This window comes from Archocentrus centrarchus, chromosome 10, assembly GCF_007364275.1.
Source record: "Archocentrus centrarchus isolate MPI-CPG fArcCen1 chromosome 10, fArcCen1, whole genome shotgun sequence".
Classification (NCBI taxonomy): Eukaryota; Metazoa; Chordata; class Actinopteri; order Cichliformes; family Cichlidae; genus Archocentrus; species Archocentrus centrarchus.
The window spans coordinates 20,848,021-20,869,025 of NC_044355.1; the positions used below are offsets into that span (position 1 = coordinate 20,848,021).

Sequence of the window (21,005 nt, forward strand, 5' to 3'; positions counted from 1 at the left end):
AGAAGCCAAACATTAAGGAGCTCCATTACTCCATTACTCCGTTACCTGATTCGTGCAGACTCGGGCAATAAACAAGTCTCTGCTGCTGTCATGTCAGGTCTCCCAGTGAATGAAATCAGTGCAGCAGCTTAAGATGGTGGAGAAAACAAGGGCAAAGTAGGGAGTACTGGGTCAACAATTATGGTGCTGAATGCCTAAAGGGAGGGAAGCTGTCAATTTCCTCAGGCTTTGCCAATAGACCCTTTCCCATGAACCTCAAGTGACCTCCAATACACGGCAAGTGACGTGAGTGACCAATAATATGCTACATGGACAAGTCTAAACCCTAAACGCGCACAGCTGCCTGAGCTGCAATTTGAAAGTAATAGCGATGGTGGCTCTAGTGCAACTTATAAGTGCTCCAAATGATGCTTGTTTCTAAGCAACAGAGGCACACTGGTGTGTAATAACTGTGTTATGGCCACCATGTCCGAGGAGCCAGTTTCTGCCTATAGAGTTATTGGGACACAGATGCCACAAAGGAAGAATTTCCCTCCTGCGCCTCACACCATAACTTAGAATAAATGTCATCACTGTCTCGTATGGGCGTTGAATCTCAATTACTTTTGAATTAGCGTGTGAAGGCAACTGGTGAACACATTTGTAGCTGTGAATTGAAACCCCCTCATCATTCCGGACTCTCTAATTTGATTAGCAACCTGCTGTCCTGTAGGATGACACCCAGCTGACTCAACAGACTCCTCACTGTCTTTTTTTTTTTTTAACGTCAGTTAACAACAGCAGTGACACAGCACTTACATGTGCAATTGCATAAGCTCTTCACCCTCTATGGGTGCTTTTGTACACTCAGGGAGTCGTAGTTCAAGTATTCAACAGACGGAGCATCACAAATATTCTGTCTTTGTGATGGCTGCAATATGAAACTCGGGCCTGGGTGAACACGAGAGACAGGAAGAAAATCAATAGGTTAAACCTCCTCTCTGCGGTAATTATTCAAAGTGTGGGAGAGATTTTTAAAGAGCACAAAGAAAATAGAGTCCACTGTAACATTTCATTTGCACAGCAGGAACACTGAAAATGACCATGGAGGTATGGTTCTGAAATATCCCTTCATGCTCAGTTATATAATTCCTCCTTTTCATATGACAATCCTATCAATTCTGAAAAGGTGCTAAAATAAGGGGGAAGAATTGAGCAAACATCCATTTTTTTTTCTTGCAGTGGGTCAAGGGAACCATTAGACAACCAGACAAGGGCGGACTTCACTCTTCTGTCCTGCTTAACACAACTCTGAATCACTTTTTACATCATCAACTGAGTGCAACATAATGAAAGTACTCCGTTAAGCTTGTATGTAAACTGTTATGGCATCTATAGGCTCGCATGTATCACCTATGGGTTTGTATCACTTTGCATTCTTAACAGTAAGTGTATAGAGCTTTAAACAACAGGAAACCCCCCCCCCCCCAACCTTCAAGGCAATTTGTGAAGCCATCAGCTAGCTGACTCTGGGAGCAACGACCAATATTTTTGGGCTTCAGATGTGCCAGGATATCCGGATGGTGGACACTGGATAGGTGATTCATATTCCTGTTCCATCTGTTGGCCACTGCTTGCACAGGTGATGATAGCCTGTGGTTCCTCCGTGTAACGAGAATCAGTTACATGGAGCAACAATAAGTCCTTAAAAACCAGAGTTTCTGGTACCCTTGCCTACAGACTGTGTTAGTTCATATTCAAAAATCTGTTTATAGATATTCTGAGTAAGGCTGCTTCAATGTGTAGCTCACTCTGTGCCTTAGATTGTGTGTGTGGGTGTTTTTTTATGTATTTGTATATGTATTTGAGTTGTTTGTTTAAATTTTTGTGTTAAATATGTAAATGACCCTGTTTATGGGTCACAAATGGGTGCAAATAAATTGAGCTGATCTTAACTGAACTGAGTTGAATTGAATTGGGAAGTTGGAAGTTGGAGTGGGAAATGATTTTCCAATCTTGTAAACGGACTGACATTTAAGTGCTTTTCTGCCGTTACTAACCACTTGGTGCCACATTTACCCATTCACACACATTCATATAGTGCGTTTTACAATCTATCAAGCACGTTCATCTATCAATCACACACACTGATACGAGTATATACGGTTCAATATCTTGCCCAGAGACACTCACGACTGAGTTAGACTCCTGCGGTGAATCTTTGCAGAGCCTACGACATAACCTACGTAAGTGGCTGCTGCCAGCATTCATCCCTGTGCGTGTGTTAATTTCCTTGTGGTTGTGTTCCGGTGTTTTATGTGAGGTGTCAGCCACAGCAGAAACAAATGAAATGCTGGGAATTTTTTCCCTCCTGGGTCCCCACTCTGTTGTGGTCATATTTATTTTCCGGAGGCAAACATATTTGTCTCTCAACTTTTTCCACTTCCTTGTCATTTTTCTCATCTCCAATCGTTTCTGCAGTCTCCCTCCAGAAATTTGCTGAGCCCTTATATTAAGCCCTTATATTAAGGTGATCATTGTTATTCTCTCACTGATGTATTCAAAAACTGCCGTGGAAAAGTGGTCACATAGAAAATGCATAGGCCGACTCTATGTTACTGAACGGGCCAATCACAGTAGCTGCACGCTGCGTTGACATGTCTTGTAGTTACATTTCAGCAGAGGTGGCAAAAGTACTGACATTCTGTACTTAAGTAGAAGTACAAGTACTTATGTTAAAAAATACTTTAGTAAAAGTCGAAGTACTGGTTCAACTCCTTTACTTAAGTAAAAGTAAAAAAGTACACGCTCTGAAATGTACTCAAAGTAAGAAAGTAAAAGTAGTTTTTTGGAGGATGTTTCTACCTGCTATTTTTGTGTAAAACAAACCGAACCTCATTATATATTATTGTAATAATATAAAATAGTACATGAGAATACAAATGTTATTCCAATCTAAATTTAAATTCTAATGAATGCTCTCAGCTTGAATCTGTTATGTAGGACACAAACTGTGAAAGGGAATTTAAACCCAGCTCTATTCTCTGTGTCCTCCATAGTAGAGGGTGACTGTGCCTCCACCTAAACACCAACATGAGGATACTCAGGGGTTACAGTGGGATTCAGAAGGTGGAGGAACCCTAAGATCAGCTGTAGTGGCTCTGCATGGAGAGAAGAATCACAACTTTCTATTGTGAGCTGCAGTAAATGATGCTGGTGTGCAGGCTGTGATCAGCTGACCTGCTGCTGCTGCTGCTCTGAGGTTTACTGCTCTGTGTGGATGAACTGAACTCACAAAGATGTAACCCAGTATTTCACAGCTCTCTGAGCTGATCTCCATCCCCTACACTGACAGCATACAGGCTGTAGAAATGTTGGATTCAGTGAATGAATCTCAGCATCAGCAGCTTTGATTCAAACTCATCTCTGCTGCACTGATGTAACCTGTAACTCTGACCATGAACACAAACACTGTGCTCCAGTCCAACACAGAGCTTTACTGTAAATACAGTACAACAAACTAACCTATTTATTAAACACTAAACTGCAGCATTTTCATAGAATCTTTGAATTACACAAAGTCAGCATACTTCAGTTTATTTTCCAGTCCTTACCTTTAATTCTAACCTCTCTTCTTCCTCTCCTGTCCTCTTTCTCCATCTCTGAGTGAACTTCTCTATCTTTGCTCTCCCTGAAATACAGCAGCTCTTCTTTTAGCTAGCAGACACACTGTGTGACAAACTGCACACACTTTGTGTGTTTGCTGATATTTGTTGAGCATTTAGAAACGTTGCATTTACCTGCCACACGTTACTCCCTTCATGCTCGCTCCTCTTCAGTAGCGCTAGCTAAGCTGTTTATGTGCCGCAGCGCAACTTACGGACTCGGTCCGGCCCGATTATAGCGCTATAAATGATACATTAATTATATGGGTTTGCGTATTTAATCCCTTTGTACGAGATAAGCCCCGATGATGGAGGATAGGCCAGTACGATTGTCTCTTATATGTTATTATTCCTCCATTTAGGCTCAGATCGTTTTATGTTTGAAGGCGCACTGACCGGAAATGCAAACTTCTCTCTGACGTTAAAAAGTAACGAGTCTGTTTGAAAATGTAAGAAGTAGAAAGTACAGATACTTGCGTAAAAATGTAGGGAGTAAAAGTAAAAAGTAGTCAGAAAAATAAATACTTAAGTAAAGTACAGATACCTGAAAAATCTACTTAAGTACAGTAACGAAGTATTTGTACTTCGTTACTTCCCACCTCTGCATTTCAGGGAGGTGCACATCAGGTTGCAACGTAGGTTAGATTATAGGGTTTCAAAGAGGCCTGCAGTTACAATGGACCTACGGTGCAGATTTAACACAGACGTATAAATCCCCCATTAATTCCCCGTCACACTGAAAACACCCAAGGGTCGACCAAAAGTCGCTTCTACAGCTGGGCTGCAGTTACAAATATCATACGATACATATTTGGACTGCATTACATTTCTAGCATGCAGGGATCACTAACGTTAGCACGGGTCTTCTTCAGGGAGAGAGGAAAGTCTGTATCAAATCTCATGGCATTGCTTTCAAAAATCACTAATGTCACTCTCGAGGTGGTTTTAGAAATGCCAGGGTATCACCAGAGTTCTTAGGATTCTGCATGATAGTAACTGATCAAGTAGAAGATAATGAGTCAAAAGTAGGCTTATGGAAAACTGGTGCCTCTACCAAAGGTAACAGTTAATTAAATGTTTCCATCAGAACCAAAAGGGTGGCCATTACAAACTACAAAGCAATGCAACTAGTATCACTCAAAACTGGGCATCGAAAACATGCAGGGGTCAGAAATATGAAAACAAAAATACCACAGATGTTTTTCATCAGCAGTCTAACACCACACTGGACACATATTTGGCCTTTGCCGCAGATTCCTGGTGTTGAAAGAGCTTATCTCTCAGTTCTAGTTGTATTTGGGGTATTTGCGCTTTAGCGTGATGAGAAAGAGAGTGACCAGACTCCCAGATGCCCAGAGGGCCTCACTGCTCCATGCCAGTGATGAGTGAGGCACCGGACTCACTGTTTATTTGGACTTTGGACTGCAGAGACCTTCCCGCATGGAGCAGCAGTAGCATTCCTCTCTGAGCAGGCTCTCCAGCTGACAGAACAAGATATTCAAGGACAGACACCGTGGGCCCGCTCCTCAGAGTCCTGAGGTTGAATCCTGAGATCAGCACTGAGAATAAGTGGGGGTATTGTTAGTTAAAACAACTCAACCTCTATAACGGTACAACTAGAATAATACCCAGGGTGGAGAGTCAGATTTCTGGGATGATCTGATCAAGCAGAGGTATGCGTACAGAAAACACTGCTAAAAGCAATATCAACACTGTGCACCCAAGACAGAGAGCAAGCCAAAGATCATTTGGCTCTGGGGCTCAGGTTTTCTTTTCTTTCTTTTTTTCCTTTTCCTTTTTTTTTCACATGTGGCTCATTTTGACGATGAAGGGTTTAAATAGCCAATTATGATGCAACAAAATCAAGGAAATTATGAGGGGAGAATGAAGGAATCAGTGACTCGCTATTCATTTGAATGGTATCTAAAAGCGGAGCAGTTGCGATAAAGTTGTGATAAATGTCTTTGCACTGCTGTAATTCAAACCAGAGGAAGAGCGCAGCAGGAATATGGTACAAAATGACTCGGGCAGCAGCTTTTTTAATGCAGCTGCTGCGTAAAGTATCTCCTCTCCCCGTCTTATGACACTGACTTCTGGGCTGGCAGGTCTACAGTCCGCACTCCCTCAATCTCTCCCTCTGATCATAATAAGGGCGAGTCTGTGCTCTCATTACGGTTACATCAGACTCAGAAAAGACTTTTTAATGTCACACATTTGTGCTTTGTTGAAAGAAATCGGCAGGGTTAGGAGGGCTAAGAAAACCCTCCAGGCCGAAGACGTGTATAATCTTTCAAAACAAGACTTGTTTTGCTGAATTTATTTGATGAGAGATTTTATAAGTCACAGCCACAGACAAAGTCTGATGTTTCTGTCTCGGATGCTGTTCACGAGTGAAAAAAAGATGAGAAACACTTTGCATTAACTCCACATCTCCAACACCTCAAGACCGTATTTAGCCCTCAGCAAGTCTGTATCCTATATAAAGCAGCTAAGCATAACACCAAGTTTGACTTCATTCCAGTCTGAAGTGATTTAAAAAAAGTAGCAATTCTGAGCCACAAAATGACATCTTTCTCCCACCTCTCTGCCTCAGTGTGTCAATCAATCTTATAGGTTCCTACTGGGAGGCTTGAAAAATGCCTCCAGGTTAGTTCTTAGATATTCTGTTTTATTTTTATGTTTTCAGTATCAGTTGAGAAGGATGGGGCCGGCGTATGGTTGAAAAACCTGCACATTAGGCTTGTACAGTGAGAAAGAAAAAAATCAGACGGAGCTTCATGAATTCAAAGGTCAAAGTTTTTTAGTGTGATTGAAAGCTCAGGTTCAGTCCTTGTTCTCAGTGTGTGCGTGTGACCCAACCACAGCCCAGTGACAGTAATGAAAGACGCAATCTCTCCAAGAGTTTTGAGTGGGGGCGGCCATATGGTGACTGCCCCTCACTACAGTTCTTCATGAACAGCTGTTCACCAGCAACTGAGCAACTCAAACATGCGCATTCAGTCATTTACGGAAAGCAGCGAGCATTCTCAGCCGTAGATGTTTCACCCATCTGATTTAAACAGTGCACAGAGGACCAGTGTGCTTTAGATTATTTAGTCTTAGTCTGGCTGAACTTGTTTGACTTTGAGACACACAAGTGACAATGGAACACATATGGAGGCATAACTTTTGCTTTCCAAAAAAAAAAATAAGATAGCAGGAAAAAAAAAACAAGATCTGGACCCCCCCACCCACACATGGCAGCCCAGTGAGCCACTCAAAGCCACTCAACTCAGCAGAATTCTCATGTGGTTTACACCTCCTGCAGTTATGGCACCATCAATTAACAGCTGCATCTTCATCAAACACAACATCAGCATGCCTCCCCCTAGTGCCCATCTGCATGTAGACTAAGAGAGTGCCTATTGATTACAGGCTACTTAAAGATATGCACTCTTGGTTCTTCTCCAAAGAAATTATTAAAAGTAGGTTAACAACTTCAAGATTTTGCGCATTCATTTCGCAGCTGATAGCACGCTAATAACACAGGAAGAAGGTCCTACACACAAATGTGCACACTTAGGATCCACCTGGGTTCGTTCAAACCTCGAGTAAAACTTTAAGCAACATAAATTGAAAGCTCAATCAGCCTCGCAGCAGGGGAAAGTCGGCGTAATCAGCGAGCGCAACTCTTCCACGTGTTTGCAGAAAGTTGCGCTCAAAACTTCCACCGTCACTGAAGATGTCTCCTCACCTGAGGCGTATGCTAGTCCAATCCAAGTCCGACAGAACAGCGTAAAGTCTGTCTTCATCTCCAGATCTCCAGACCAGAAGTGCAGAAGCTTGACCTGAGTTTCTCTACCTTTTTTTTTTTTTTTTTTTTGGGAAAAAAAACCAAAAATACGGATTGGCTTTAACAGACTCTTAGTGGAGAAGGTGATTTGAATGAAGATCCTTGGATGGAGTTAGGGGGAAAAACTCAGGTGAACGTTGTCTGCCTGTCTGTAGCCGAAGTGCTGAGGAAAAGGAAGAAAAAAAAACACTTTTTTCCCCGTTTTGTTTAAAAGGATGCATAAGGTACTGAATGGGATTTTCAACGATTTCCCCTTCCTCTGCTCGTGACGGGAGCGCATCCACATCCACCCACCCAGTTCATAAAACAAGCTGAATTTGGAGAGGGGTGTGAGCGTGTGAGGTGGTGGGGGTGTGGGTGTGGTGTGTGTACGGGGTGGGGGTGTGGTGAGGGTCAGCCAAACATCCACGACAAAGTTCCTTCCTGCAAGATCCTGTTCGTTTCATCCCTCTGTATTAAAGACTTTTAGTACTGGCACATAATATGGGGAGGATAATAAAAAGGACAATAAGAGCTGTATTGGAGTTGTGGGTTTTCCATTTGTTGCTTTGCTGCAGAACCGTTTGACATTGATTTTATGCCATGGGTTTTTCGCAAAAGCATTTAAAGTCGTCCTGACACCTAAATAGCTCAGCGGGTAATCCTAATGCCATCAGAAATTCTTACAAAGCCACCACAGGAGCACTGCAGTCACCGCAGGAAGGAAACAAATGCCACTGCAAGATAAAGCAGCAGAGGCAGCCTGCAGACATATATAAGAAAAATATAAGAAGGATTGGTATTTTCTATGTTGGTCAGCTGGTCCAAAAATTTACTAAAAAAAAACAACAACAAAAATAATAATGCTCCCGACACCAAACTGAATGCAGGTATTTTTTAATGTGTTCAAGTCAAATGTTAATTTGATGTAAAGGAAAGATATCTTCTGGCGTGCTTGTGGACACAAATTCTTCCTCATGTTAAACAAACAAAAGCTGAGCTGAGCTGAGCTCAGGGAGTGCCTCTTTATTAAATGTCTGTAATAACTCATCTAAAGGGTCAGATGTAACGATGCCTCCAATAAAATTTAACTTGCAGAGTTTCTAGCAGGCTTGACCAAGTCTCGTTAACCCCCACCACTCGCTCGCCCATCCTCCTCAGGGAGTCCTCAGAGTGTGAATAAAAATCATGTACTAAGAGCACAACATGCCCGTGTCCAGCTGCTATCAGTCCTGCTTTATCTTACAGGGAGGGATTTGGAAAATTGAAAACCCATGTACCATAAGTTGGGGGGGGGGGGGGGGGGGGGGGGGGGGGGGGGGCTGCGAGGGCTGCACATTTGTGTGATCGAGTGCACACACATAGATGGGGCTTCTGGTGCAGGTGTGTGCTTTTTCTGTGAACTGTCAGGTCACCTTTGTGGCACCTTTGCAGGTCAGTCAGACCTCATATGGAAAGTGCAGAAGAGTCAGCATGCCAAATTCATTTCAGCAAAATCAAGCCCAGAGAGCTTTACTCTCCAGCAGCACAACAGTGCTGTAGAATCCTATATAACATAATATGCTGCATCACCGCTCGGAAATTCATTACAACATTAATAATAACATTTCTCCAGACTCCTTCCTAGCTGTGCCTTTAGAACAGTCCGCACATTAAGCAGCAGCTGTCGATAAGACATGTGGGAAATAATATTTTCCTTGATATGAATATGTTGTGATTTTCAGCTATTTCTCAGCTATGAAGAGCCCAACCTCAGGAGAGAGCCGAATAACAGGGAGTCAAAGGATCATTGCTTGTTATTGTGGGCATGCGTTTCCACTCCCAGATCCCTTATGGCAATCCACCTCTCTGACCTTAAAAGACAATGTTGTGATTGAATGGTTGTAATTAAAATGTTCCCCCGGTTTCAGGCCGGCAGAGCCTTCGGCTTCAGAGGAAGACAAACACACTAAATTGTGATGATAGTCTAACAAAGCGTTGTCTGGGGAGTTACTAAATCTCATTACGAATATAAAGCAGATAATGTCATAAACAAATGAAAAACACTTGAGCAGCCAATTCAATAAGAAACCACACACATAAGCCATTCAGGCAACAGCAAGAACACACAATAGTCTTTTACGCAGGATGGCACAATCGCCTCTGCTGTGTCAGATGAAAAGGTTTCAGTTTATAACTCTGCTGGCCTCTGAGAGACAACCGAGGGCTCAAGGACTCGTCCTTGAAGTGCCAGCACTCCATCCGACCCATCCTCAGGTCAGGAAACAGATTCCAGCTCTACAGCTAGTATCATAGGAAGGATGTGGAGCAGGCATGCAACCCCCTTCACTCTTTCGCCGAAGTTCATGCCCATGGGCCTCCACGCCACGCTGCACTTTTGCCAAGCTACTTTGAAGAAGCTGTCACAGTTCAGCAGAGTTCCTTTGGGTTTGTTTTGATTGTGATAGCCAAGATTTCTCAGCAGTTGTAGAGCATGCCAAGTTATGGCACCCTTCTGACTATAGGAGCAGCGCTGCTTGCATTTAAATGATTTCCTGTGTAATCAGGCACGGAGCTAATGCACTCAGAGGATAGCGGTGGGACAACACAAATTCAACCTGAAGCTTAAATCTTATTCTCACATTCATTTATTTGCAACTTTTGTCCTCATTTGCAGAAAATGCTTGAAGGTAACTTGTATACAAGTCAAGCAGGCCCTGACAGACCTGCACAGCTCAAATCTGCACTTTATGCTTGACTAGGCTGTTCCATAATCCATAATCAGTTCCATTCTTTATGAGCAGACAGTGGTTGAACGTTACTATTGTTAGATGTATATAGTTAAGTACTGTACTCAAGTAAGATGCACTGTTGTCTCACAGCAAGAAGCCCCTGGGTTCGAATCGACTGAATCTGTGGAGTTTGTATGTTCTCCCTGTGTCTATGTGGATTCCCTCTGGATAAAGACATGAATGTTAGGTTAACCGCTGATTCTAAATTGGCCGTAGTTGTGGTTGTAGGGCACTCTGCCTCTTGGCCTATGACACCCAGAAAACGGTTACATAGATGTACTCAAATACAAATTTGAGGTTGAAATCATTCACTGACAGATAATCAGCAGATGAGTCAGTAATGAAAATTGGAAACAAAATAGCTCAAAATGAGCTCCACCTCAACCACCAGTATAATCCTGCTAAAGTGAAAATTATCTGAATAGTGTAACAGCCAACTGCACTTAGTACTTTTAGTATTCATACAAAAAGTACACGTTTGAGAAAATAGTTATATACTTAGGTAATATTTTCAATTCAGACTTTTATTAAAAAGGTTCATTTCATCATGTGGTTTTAGTACTTCTATATAAGTAAATACACAAAGTTTCCACCACCAGGCTCACAGCGGCCATGAGCTTCTTCTCCTTTGGTCTGCACCTAACACGTCTGCTGTTACTGTGACTGAGCACCTTATCTTTGATTTGTCTGTCCAGGGCAAATCTTTTTAAAAAGCCCTTCGCCTTTGTGTCCTTTTCTCAAATTGTCGCTTTGCTTCAATCTTCCTTTTAGACAGCAAAATGCCCCCCCCCCCCCGAGTTTGCCTCCCACACACGTCGAATTTGTGCAGCCTCTTTCTTGTAAATGCACACACTTTGACTCCAGCAGTTGTAAGAGTTACTTTCTACTTTACTTTCCATCAGTCTGGGGCTGTTTTTCCTTCTTTTTTTTTGGAAGCAGCCAGTCCAGCTATGCCACTTGTAGACAATTTCTCTCACAGTGGAGTGATTTATTTCAAATTATTGTTAAACCCCCTCACTGCTCAAGAAGATTCACAATCGTTTTGCTGAAGACCTCGGAGAGCTCTTTAGATATTGGCATGACGATGGCAAAGACTTCGAGAACAGCAGAGGTTAAATAGTTCAAGTTGTTATGAAGAGGACTATTAATTTCCATATTATTTGACATTTTTCTCCTCTATTAATCAGCAGTCACTGAATATGTTGAAAAGGTCAATAGTTTCTATTGGGTGCACTTCCTTTTTCACAATACTCAAACAACTGAAGTAGACCTAAGAGGGAATGGCAGGGAAAGATAGAAGAAATCACAAGCAGCAGCTTTTTTTTACATCTACACCAGTATCTCTAAATCTGAATACATACATAAAATAAATTGTGTGATTAAAGCATTGTGAATGCATATTCCATGTACCTGCTGTGTGGGAAAAGCATGACTCCCCCCTCTAGTCCAGTTTATTGTGCCACTTTCCCCCAATCAGGAGGCGCAGGCAGCAGCATCCTGCTTCAGCGAAAGCCCCCGAGGCCTGTCAAAAAGCCCAGAGGCAACCCCACTGTCACTCTGTTTATCTGACCCTTCACCTGGCGAGAGGAAACAGGACGTCGGTGCTCTCGTGTGTTTGCGAAGATAACCGAAAGCCTGCCTGTTTTCGCTGTGGAAGTGTCAGCGATGGCTCACGCGTTTAATAAATTCCAGCCCAGGTGCAGGCGAGTCAGCAAACCTCCACTGCGTCTCCCGTTCGGACAGTTTTGGATTCACATCAGTTACACTGCACAGTTGTACATTTCGCTTTGATGATGTTTAATAGCATCCTTGATTGGTTCAAGTAGGGTTGAGTTTACGCTTCCACGGGTCACTTCAGTGTGCGTCGTTGCAGAAAAAAGAATCAAAGACTGTGTTTGAGAAGAGAAAGTGATTTGGTTTATTTGCATAAGCACTTTATATACAAGGGAAGGAAATGACTGAATATGCATTCAATGTAAGTACACAAGAACATGCAGTGACAATGTGGATTAGACTGCATAGGCTGGAGACTACTTCAGTATTTTCCTGAGCTAAGGCAATTAAACCCATGACACAGCTTCAAAATTATAGGCACACATATATAATGAATATTGATGAATAAGCAGATCCTGTACAAAAACAAATACAAAATCTTGCAATAAGTGCAAAATAACCCCTCATACTGACTGAACTTGGCCTAAGGATAGTCTGACCTGATAACTATTCTATGAAATGTTTAATAGATGTAGATAAATGACCTATCATTTCAGGCAGAGTATGCCATTCATATATTCTGATGCATCAAAGCTTAAACACTGTTTTAATAGAAGATAACTGGTGCTACAAACTGCATGAGCCTTGGCAAAATGATTACAACAAAGTGGATTTTTTTCTTTTTTGCTTTGATGAAAAAGACCATTTTCATAACAACGTAAAGCTTTTAAGATAGAAAACAGCATCTGGCAAAATCAAGAAAGAAATTTGTGGAAAATACAAAAACAGCTGCAGAATTAATCACTTTTTTATGCCACACTGCTTCAAATAATGGCATGTAAATGCTGACTGATAACCATCTTATGTGAAAAGCACTGATTGACTGCAGCGATGTCACACGGACAGAGCAGCAGGAGGGTAGTGGAGGAGCTTGATAGGCTGAGGTTTGAGGCGGCTGTCGCTAATGCACGGGCTAAAGAAGGGGAACACCTTGTCCCTCGGCCCGTTGGCAAACGAGTAGAGCAGACTCATGTCATCGGCGTTGTAGAAGGAGACCCTCCTCTCGTCACTATCCAAGAAAACCCCGAGCCTCTGTGGGGAACATCTGACCTGCAGCCTCCTCCAGGGCTGCGTTCCCACCGAGTACTCGTTCCCGTTACGCAGCCGCAGAGTCCAGTAGCCGCTTTCTGGGCTGAGCTTGATCCGAGCGCGCCTGTCTACGTTCTCCGAGGCCACGCCCAGATCCCATTTAGGGCTGGAGCCCACTTCTACCTCCCAGTAGTGTCGACCTGACTGGAAGCCCTGTGCAGCCAGAACGTTGACGCACTGGAGGAAGCGCTTGTTGTTGTCCGCGTGGTGGTTTATAACGTCAGATTCGACCACCACAGTTTTGTCCCTGGAGACTTGAATGCTCGGGTGTGCTGTGTCGACATCAAACGTCAGTGGGGATGGACCTTTGGGGTGAAACAATTCATTTAGGACATAATATTACTGCAATAAAACTCAGATTTTTAAGCCAAATAAAATCCTTTCACAGCAGGACGGTGGTGTCACTCCCGTTTCCACCTCAACAGCTGATTATCCTCCAGTTATTTCGCCTTAATTACTTCCATTATTGACTCAGAACCAGTTTTCAGCTCAAGTCATTTCGTGTCTAATTAAGCATCGGGTGGAAATTACCTGGTTTCAAAGACTTGAACAGCCTTCTCCATGTGATGTATTGTAAGGGAGCCAGGTATTTGTTGCTGAAAGCATTTATATCAAACTCCGGGGCGACATCCACCTGCACACACGGTCTGTCCAAACAAAGAACACAGAGTTCGGGTTATTCGCTTTCAGCATGAATTACTCTAAATGGAGGCAGATGTCATATGAGCACGACAGGTGCAAAAACTGCCACGGGTACTTAATCGGTCATAATGGAAATGAACACTTACCTTAGCTGTGGGAGCTAGTGAGGAAAGAAAAAAAAAAAAAAAAAAAGTCACATTTACAGCTTGGTTGACACAGATTCAAGAATTCACATCCAAGTCACAATTAGATGATTTAAAATATTAGATGTAAATATGATCATATTGAGAGATACAGTTTTGTCAGGTTCTGATTCCCACCTCAGCCGGTACAATGTCCTGACTGGCAGCGCTAGCCTCTTGCAGTGCTCTTATGTTGTCCTCCAGCTCCTTTACTGCCTGCTCTGAGACCTCCAGGTGGTGCTGGACTTTCACCAGCTCCTCCTCCTGCTCCCTCCTCAGCTGCTCCAGCACACAGGTTTCCTCATCGTGCAGGATCTGATGGAGAGCTTGGAACTCACTTTTGACACGAGCCTGAAGATCTGTCGCGACTCTCTGAGGCGGAGAGAGATAATTAATGTTCTAAGGAGAAGGCTTTCTATGTCATGTCGCACGTTTTTGGAACATATGACTTGTTTGCTTAAAACTCTAAACAACTCGCAGAAGAAAACACCTCAAGAGACAAACAGGTGGTAATGAAGTTACAATTAGCATAAAAGCTCCATGTGTCAGACAATTGCAGAGCATAAAAAAAGGAACTGATTTCCTTTCCATCATCTCAGCCCAGCACGCACAGCCAAAACTCAAGCTCTTATCCAACATCTGTCTCCCTCACTTTAGATGGCTTTTTGTTTCTGTCTGCTCTGCTTGTGCACAGTCTGTCACGTTCTGCGCCACTAAGTATGCACATTAACATGCTGTAAACAGCCATTAGAGAGGGCCGTGCATTTTCTTATTTGTTAAGCGCTGCCATCCCTTTGGATTCCCACATGAGCGTACCTTTATAATATTCATCTTTTCTTTGTCTCTGTGAATACTGTTGATGAAGTCCTGCTTCCTCAGGCGATGGCGCTCCAAAGTCTCCTTCAGTTGTTTCTGTAAAGTGGTATGCAAATCTAATCAGTGTGGAAATAGAAACCTTAAAGCAAAGAGACTATGGAGAGAATCGAGGAACTCAACGGTAAAGGAGGGGGGGAATAATGAATGACAAGAAAAAGCAGCACTACAGTAAATGCTACTCAGACAGATCCTTCTGAGAACTTTACTTGTGCACTGTTGTTGAATTAATCTGCATCATATTCAGAGGTTTCTGTTATAGTCACGTACTGCCTTTTTTTGGCATCAGTTTGGATGAGCTTTTTCCAACCAGCCTCCAGTGAGGTTTTTTTTGCAGCCACCGGGATCGTCGCCCATAAATGTCGTATGTACTGCAGGTTTGACTCTGCAGACGTGTCAAAATGTGCAGCACAAAGCCTTGAAGTCCCCTGGCTTAAACACAGTCTCATCACAATCAATAAATAGCCAGACGTGACAATTCTGGTATCTGCAGCAAATGCTAGTCTGACTCCACAGTGCTGGGCAGTGAGCACAGGGCCGACTAGAGGACATCGAGCCCTCAGGCCACCCTCATTAAGTCTGTTTCTGATTTTTGGTCAGAGACCTTCACATCAGTGCCCTACTGGAGGTCATTTTGTAGGGCTCTGGCAGAGCTCATCCTTGTCCTCCTTGCACAAAGGAGCAGATTCTGGTCCTCCTGATGGGTTTAGGACCTTCTATGGTCCTTTTCAGCTCTCCTAGAGTAACTGCCTTGACAGTGTGCTGGTAGACACAGTAACTCTTCTGGAAATGGCACGTATTGTTAATTTCATCAACACCAAAGCAGCTGTAACTGATTAAGAACTTCTTCTGCTCTCCCTCTCCAGATCAACATCCCAGAAGTTTAACTGACTTGATGCTATACTCTGAAAAGTTGTAGCAATTGCGCAGTCCTGACTGGCTGATATGAAAGGTACTAAGAATTGGGTATGGAAGCAGTTTGAATTTGAGGCAGATGACCAAGGATTAATATCTGAATTTCCTCCCTTGGTGCAATAAGCACCAAGGGAGGAAATGCTTCAGATGTAGATGCCGGCACCTACATGCTCAAAGAACCGAGGTTTCAGTTCATATTAATGTCCTTCTTATTACATTTTACCATTATTTTCAGACGGTTGGCATTGTTGTACTGAAATCTACTATGTTCCACAGAATAAATGTTTGCAATGCCTTTTCTTTTTTTAAAATAACCTGTCCTGTTTGGCAGCTTTGCGATCAGAATCATGATCTGGAACACAACCATCATCTGAATGTTTGCATTGTCTAACGTTAAATTCTTAAGATAGCATAATACCTTGTGTTGTTAGTAGGCTACTTGGCAACCATCCTCTCATTTCAGTCTTTCCACAAAATGTGTCAACATTTTCTGTTCTGTATTGTTGTAGCTTCTATTTACAGAAATGCTATTTTAAAATGGTAATTTTATTAAAATAAAGGCTTTTTTTTTTTTTTTTTAAACCACAGTGCCAGTAATTGGTCTAACAGCCCCTCCAAGAGGTTTTAGAGAGTGAAATTTTATTTGAACATTATTAAGTCCTAATTTATATGTACCTGTACATGGCTGATAGCTTAGCAATCGACCTTATTGTTCACATGTGGTTGCTCCTGCCTCCGGGGGCGGGAGGGGGGGGATTTAGGCAACTTTACAAACTGATGACTGATGTGGTCACAGCTTTGTCTATCTTTAATATACAGTCTTTGCACACTACACCCTCTGGTCACCAGCACTTACTTTAGTTACTTTATTGTTCAAGGTTTTATATGGAAGCAGGGAGACAAGTTAACTGTACTTTATGTTAAGTGAAACTAATCAGCTGAGGCCTTCAGCCTTATATTTTCTAGTTAAATTTTTTTTTTATAATCTGTTCTGTTAGCTAAAGCAGATAAGGGTGTTTCATAAAATGTCAAACTATTCATGTACAAATTGCCAAAAAAATAAGAGTCACAAAGGTATAGTTTATTACAGTGATTCTGGACTGAATTGCATTAAAGCCTACAAGTGGTTTTATTATTCCAGCAGTGTATATTGATGCCTCTGCTGTGATTAAGTTGTATATTCCATCATACCAAGTAATATAAGGGGAAGTGGAGAGTGAACTTTGGTCTCTGCAATTCAAGCAAGATAAGTGGAGGGTGGACCAACAGTGAAGTAAACACAGCTGTGGACTGAAACATGGAACATAGCTGTATTGAACCCATGTTTACAGGCTTGACATTTGCTATTGATTGGTTTGCTTTGGAACATAAAGTTATTTGTATAAGATTGCAGAAAACTTTTTCCAGCTGACCCAGAGTATACGCCCAGAAAATGGCCAGCAAGATTATGGGTAGACATGACGTGAGAATGAAATACACACCTCTAAGTTCTTGATGTAAGCATGTGAGGTAGTGGCTCGGACCTTCTCCACCATGGCTGCCACAAGGTAGTTAGTTTGAAACTGCTTGGAGCTGAACTCCTTGCGGCACTGCGGGCAGGTGACAGGGCCCTGTGTTCCTCTCCAATACCTGGATATGCAAGCTTTGCAGAAATGGTGCATACAGGCCAACATGACAGGCTCACGGAAGAGATCACAACATATGGCACATGTCAGGTCCTCCCTCAGGCTGCCTTTGGTGGATTGAGTAACGGCAGCAGCAGCAGCCATGATGGAGGGTGCTGTCCTCTTCGAGGTCCTTTCGCAGTGAGGAAGTGAAAGCAAAGTCTGAGGAGAAACAGAAAAGGATTACCCCTTCACTTCTCCAAATCCTGGACCGGGAGACAGACTCGATTGTTCTGTCAGCCGCGAATAATTAAATGATAAATAAATGAATAGATCAACTTCAGACAACTGGACCCACCACAGTGTACAGTTTGAAGTCCACCACTGATAAAGCGGCGCAAACAGCTTAATACTAACACTAAGCACCTACTTCAGGGTGATCAGCAGTGAAAATCAAGTGATCTATCACGAGGCTGTACGAGCTAGCTTGTGATTTGTATTATAAGGCAGTGTTTAGTCAGACGGCTTGTTTGCTTTTATCCTGCTTGCAGCCTGTTAGCGTTTAGCTTCGTATAGCAGCCTGTGAACGGCAATACAAAACAAAAGACTTTCGGAACTTTAATAAAGTGACTACAAGCCGCACCTAATTTATACTGTGATGAACTTACGCCGTCTGATGTTCGGAGAAATTCAAAGGCGAATACTTCAAAGTTCCTCCTACGGGTCTCTACTCCCTGCTGACTGCTGCTACTGTTTGGGAACAAGACGTCTACATGTTCTGCGCATGTGCAGACCACAACCCCGTGTTTGATTGGTCCTTATGTTTCACGGCGAGCAGCAGTCCACCTCAGCAATGATATTAGACACACCTGTTCAGCCGGTCATTAACGTAAATATCTTATCAGCCAATCACATAGAAACAATTAAATCCATTTAGGCATATAGACGACCTGCAGAAGTTTAAAGTGAGCATCAGAATGGGGAAGAAATGTGATTTAAATGCGAAATGATTGTTGGTGCCAGACAGGCTGGTCTGAGCATTTTAGAAAGTGCTGATCTGCTGGGAATTTCCCACACAGCCATCTCTAGGGTTTACAAAGAATGGTCTGAAAAAGAGAAAATATCCAGTGAGCAGCAGTGCTCTGGTGATTGTTTATACCAGAGGTCAAAGGAGAATTACCTGATTGCTTCAAGCCGATAGGAAAGCAATATTAACTCAAATAACCACTTAATTGGAAACTCAAGCTACAGTTCACACAGGCTGGTCAAAACTGTACAGTAGAATACTGTAAAAGCATTTTCTGTTCTGATGGGTCTTGATTTTTGCTGGATTGTTGGGTCAGAATTTGGCATAGACAACATGGAAGCATGGTTCCATCCCGCCTTGTATTACTGTAATTGCCTTGTTCAGTCTGTTGCTGGTGGTTATTAAATTAAAGCAGTTCTGAAGGTAAACACGGGTCCAATCCAGTACTAACCTAAAAAAAAAAAAGTGGAACCAATATATATTTTTGATCTGCCTTTTTCACTTCCTCCATTGTGTAATACCACAGGCAGGGAAGCACAAAGATCTACAAAGATCTTAGATATACTGGGTCTACTATCTACTCCCTAAAGATAACCATAGCAGGCTATTTCATTCTTTTGCTTATTTTAAAAAGTATACTGACAGATCCATCCATCCATCCACCCACCAGATATAATTCTAAAGGAGTAAATCTCTTAGAAAGTAGCTATATAGATTTAAGTTGTCTCTCTACCAATAGCAGTACTGCAAAATAAAATAAAATGTAATTTGGCCCCATTCACATGTACAGGTCAGCCTCCCAAAACAGTTTATACTATTTTCATACAATGCAAGACAGCAGGCTCCTAAGACTACTGCCAAGGAGACAATCACACACAAACAGCCCCCGACTGCAGCAACATCTTTTTGCTCCAGATTTTTCCAATCCCAAGGTGAGACAGGCCTGATTGTGGTTATTTGTTCACATTTTTGAAAGGTCCCTCCAGAGGCACTGAAGACATCATACAACAGATTTCCCATTACTTGCTGTGATAAGTGAACTGAACTCAGTGTGTAAAACAAGTGGAAGGTTTGTGCAATTATAATAAAATTTGCCTAACTATAGCAAAAATCTACACTCTCTCTCGCTCAAGCTGCTAACACCTCCAAACTCTCTGAAACATTACCAAGGATACGACCTCAGTATCATTAATGGTGGCTACAGGCATGCTTACAAGGAATGTGACTATTAAATCTCAGTCTAATGGGGGAGAAGGAGAAAACACAGAGATGTACAGGACCGCTTTTACCTTCTTAGAAACACTACTGTCTTAGATAAAAGAAAAGTTCACCACGAGGTATGACTGGAACAGCCCACACAAATGTTTATCTGAGGAATCCAATTTGCAAACTTCAAAGGGAAACCATCCTTTAAAAATCAATGTTTTGTTTTTTTTCCACTGAAGAACTGAAAGGCTCTGATCTCCATCGTACGGTTTCTAACTGTTAAGTGTGCATCCTTTGTGGGAAACAACAAATGAAAAAGAAAAAAAGGCCGTTAGTTTGGGATTAATTACACAGGAAGACAGACACACAAACAAGTGGGTATGAAATGTGAGGACCCCCACAGTCTGTGAGCTGGACACAAGAAGTGATGGGATGGAGAGTAAGCGACCGTAAATGCAAGTTAGCTGACTAACCACCTTTATGAAGATTAATTTGAGTCCTTCAAGGTAAATCAATGACACAGCAGCCTGAAAGACTCTCAACACTGACTTAGTGACCCAGTGCATGCGGAGGCTGGTGGATGGCTCTTTTAATTGGAAGAAAAAGAGGTGGGAGAGAGCGAGAGAGAGAGAGAGAGAGATTCAAGTATGATCGCTGTTCCGGAGATAATCAGTGCATCAAACTGTTGCATCACAACATAAAATCCCACCAAAAAGAATCAAGGATCTTATTAACATTCAGATCAGGTGAATTCATTTCAAGCAGTCATGTGGGCTGCAATGACAGGAAATTCTTTTCTGATATTTTTCTAGACTTTAAATGCCGTTTATTTCCAGGTACCTCGTGATCTTTGTTGCATTTTTGGAGTTTGACTTTACTTTTGAAGCTCCTTAGAAATGTCTGGTCAAAATTTATAATCAAAGTAAACATGCAATAAATATTTTTTCCACAAAACTATTTATTCCAGTCTTTAAAAATTATCTCCAAGCCTTGCTGCATTATACAGAGGAAATTGCTTCTGGCACAATACTGTCTCCGTCATTCATAGCCCCTAATAGAAAATCATCCAGGTAAACGACACACTTTGAATACAAAAATACGGACTGAAATTTCCTCCACTCAAATAAACGAACTACAGTTTAGTAAATCTTTTAATTAGGCCCACCCCCCAAAAAAAGCACTGTGCCACCAGATTGAACTTTAATCTATTTGAGGTATTCATGGGAGCTCACAGAAAGAAGCTGAGAGGCTTGCTGTTGTTCTGCATTGTTTTCCAGGCACGTCAACTCAATATGACACTCGATTTCGTGCAGTTAACTTAATAGTGGCTTTCTGCACAGCAACACGAAATTGTGTTACGCAGCACTTTAAATGTTGTTCATTAAAGAAATTAGATCAGTTGAGACAGTGATGCTGAGAATCAAATAAAGCAATATAAGAGATTTACTTTACAGCCCTGCTCTGTTCC

General features: G+C 42.2%; 2 protein-coding genes across 3 annotated transcripts in view; both read right to left on the reverse strand.

The window, feature by feature from the left end:
• Positions 1 to 7,753, reverse strand: part of flt4 (fms related receptor tyrosine kinase 4) — a 53,161-nt gene extending 45,408 nt beyond the window's left edge. The window contains exon 1 of the mRNA XM_030740032.1: positions 7,378 to 7,753. Coding sequence (XP_030595892.1) covers positions 7,378 to 7,435 — 58 coding nt within the window. The 5' untranslated portion in view covers positions 7,436 to 7,753. The remainder of the gene's footprint in view (positions 1 to 7,377) is intronic.
• A 4,367-nt stretch (positions 7,754 to 12,120) lies between these two features.
• trim105 (tripartite motif containing 105) lies at positions 12,121 to 18,077 on the reverse strand. Of its 2 annotated transcripts, none has more exons than XM_030739310.1 (7): positions 17,973 to 18,077; positions 17,182 to 17,526; positions 14,729 to 14,824; positions 14,051 to 14,284; positions 13,877 to 13,890; positions 13,620 to 13,735; positions 12,121 to 13,393 (listed from the first exon to the last, which is right to left on the reverse strand). In XM_030739310.1, exons 2-7 carry the CDS (start codon positions 17,467 to 17,469, stop codon positions 12,834 to 12,836), a joined length of 1,308 nt encoding a protein of 435 aa, XP_030595170.1. In that variant the 5' UTR covers positions 17,470 to 17,526; positions 17,973 to 18,077; the 3' UTR covers positions 12,121 to 12,833. The 2 variants fall into 2 exon arrangements, with proteins under 2 accessions (XP_030595170.1, XP_030595171.1); XM_030739311.1 differs by lacking the exon at positions 17,973 to 18,077 and adding an exon at positions 17,663 to 17,770.
• Between the last annotated feature and the right edge of the window lie 2,928 nt (positions 18,078 to 21,005).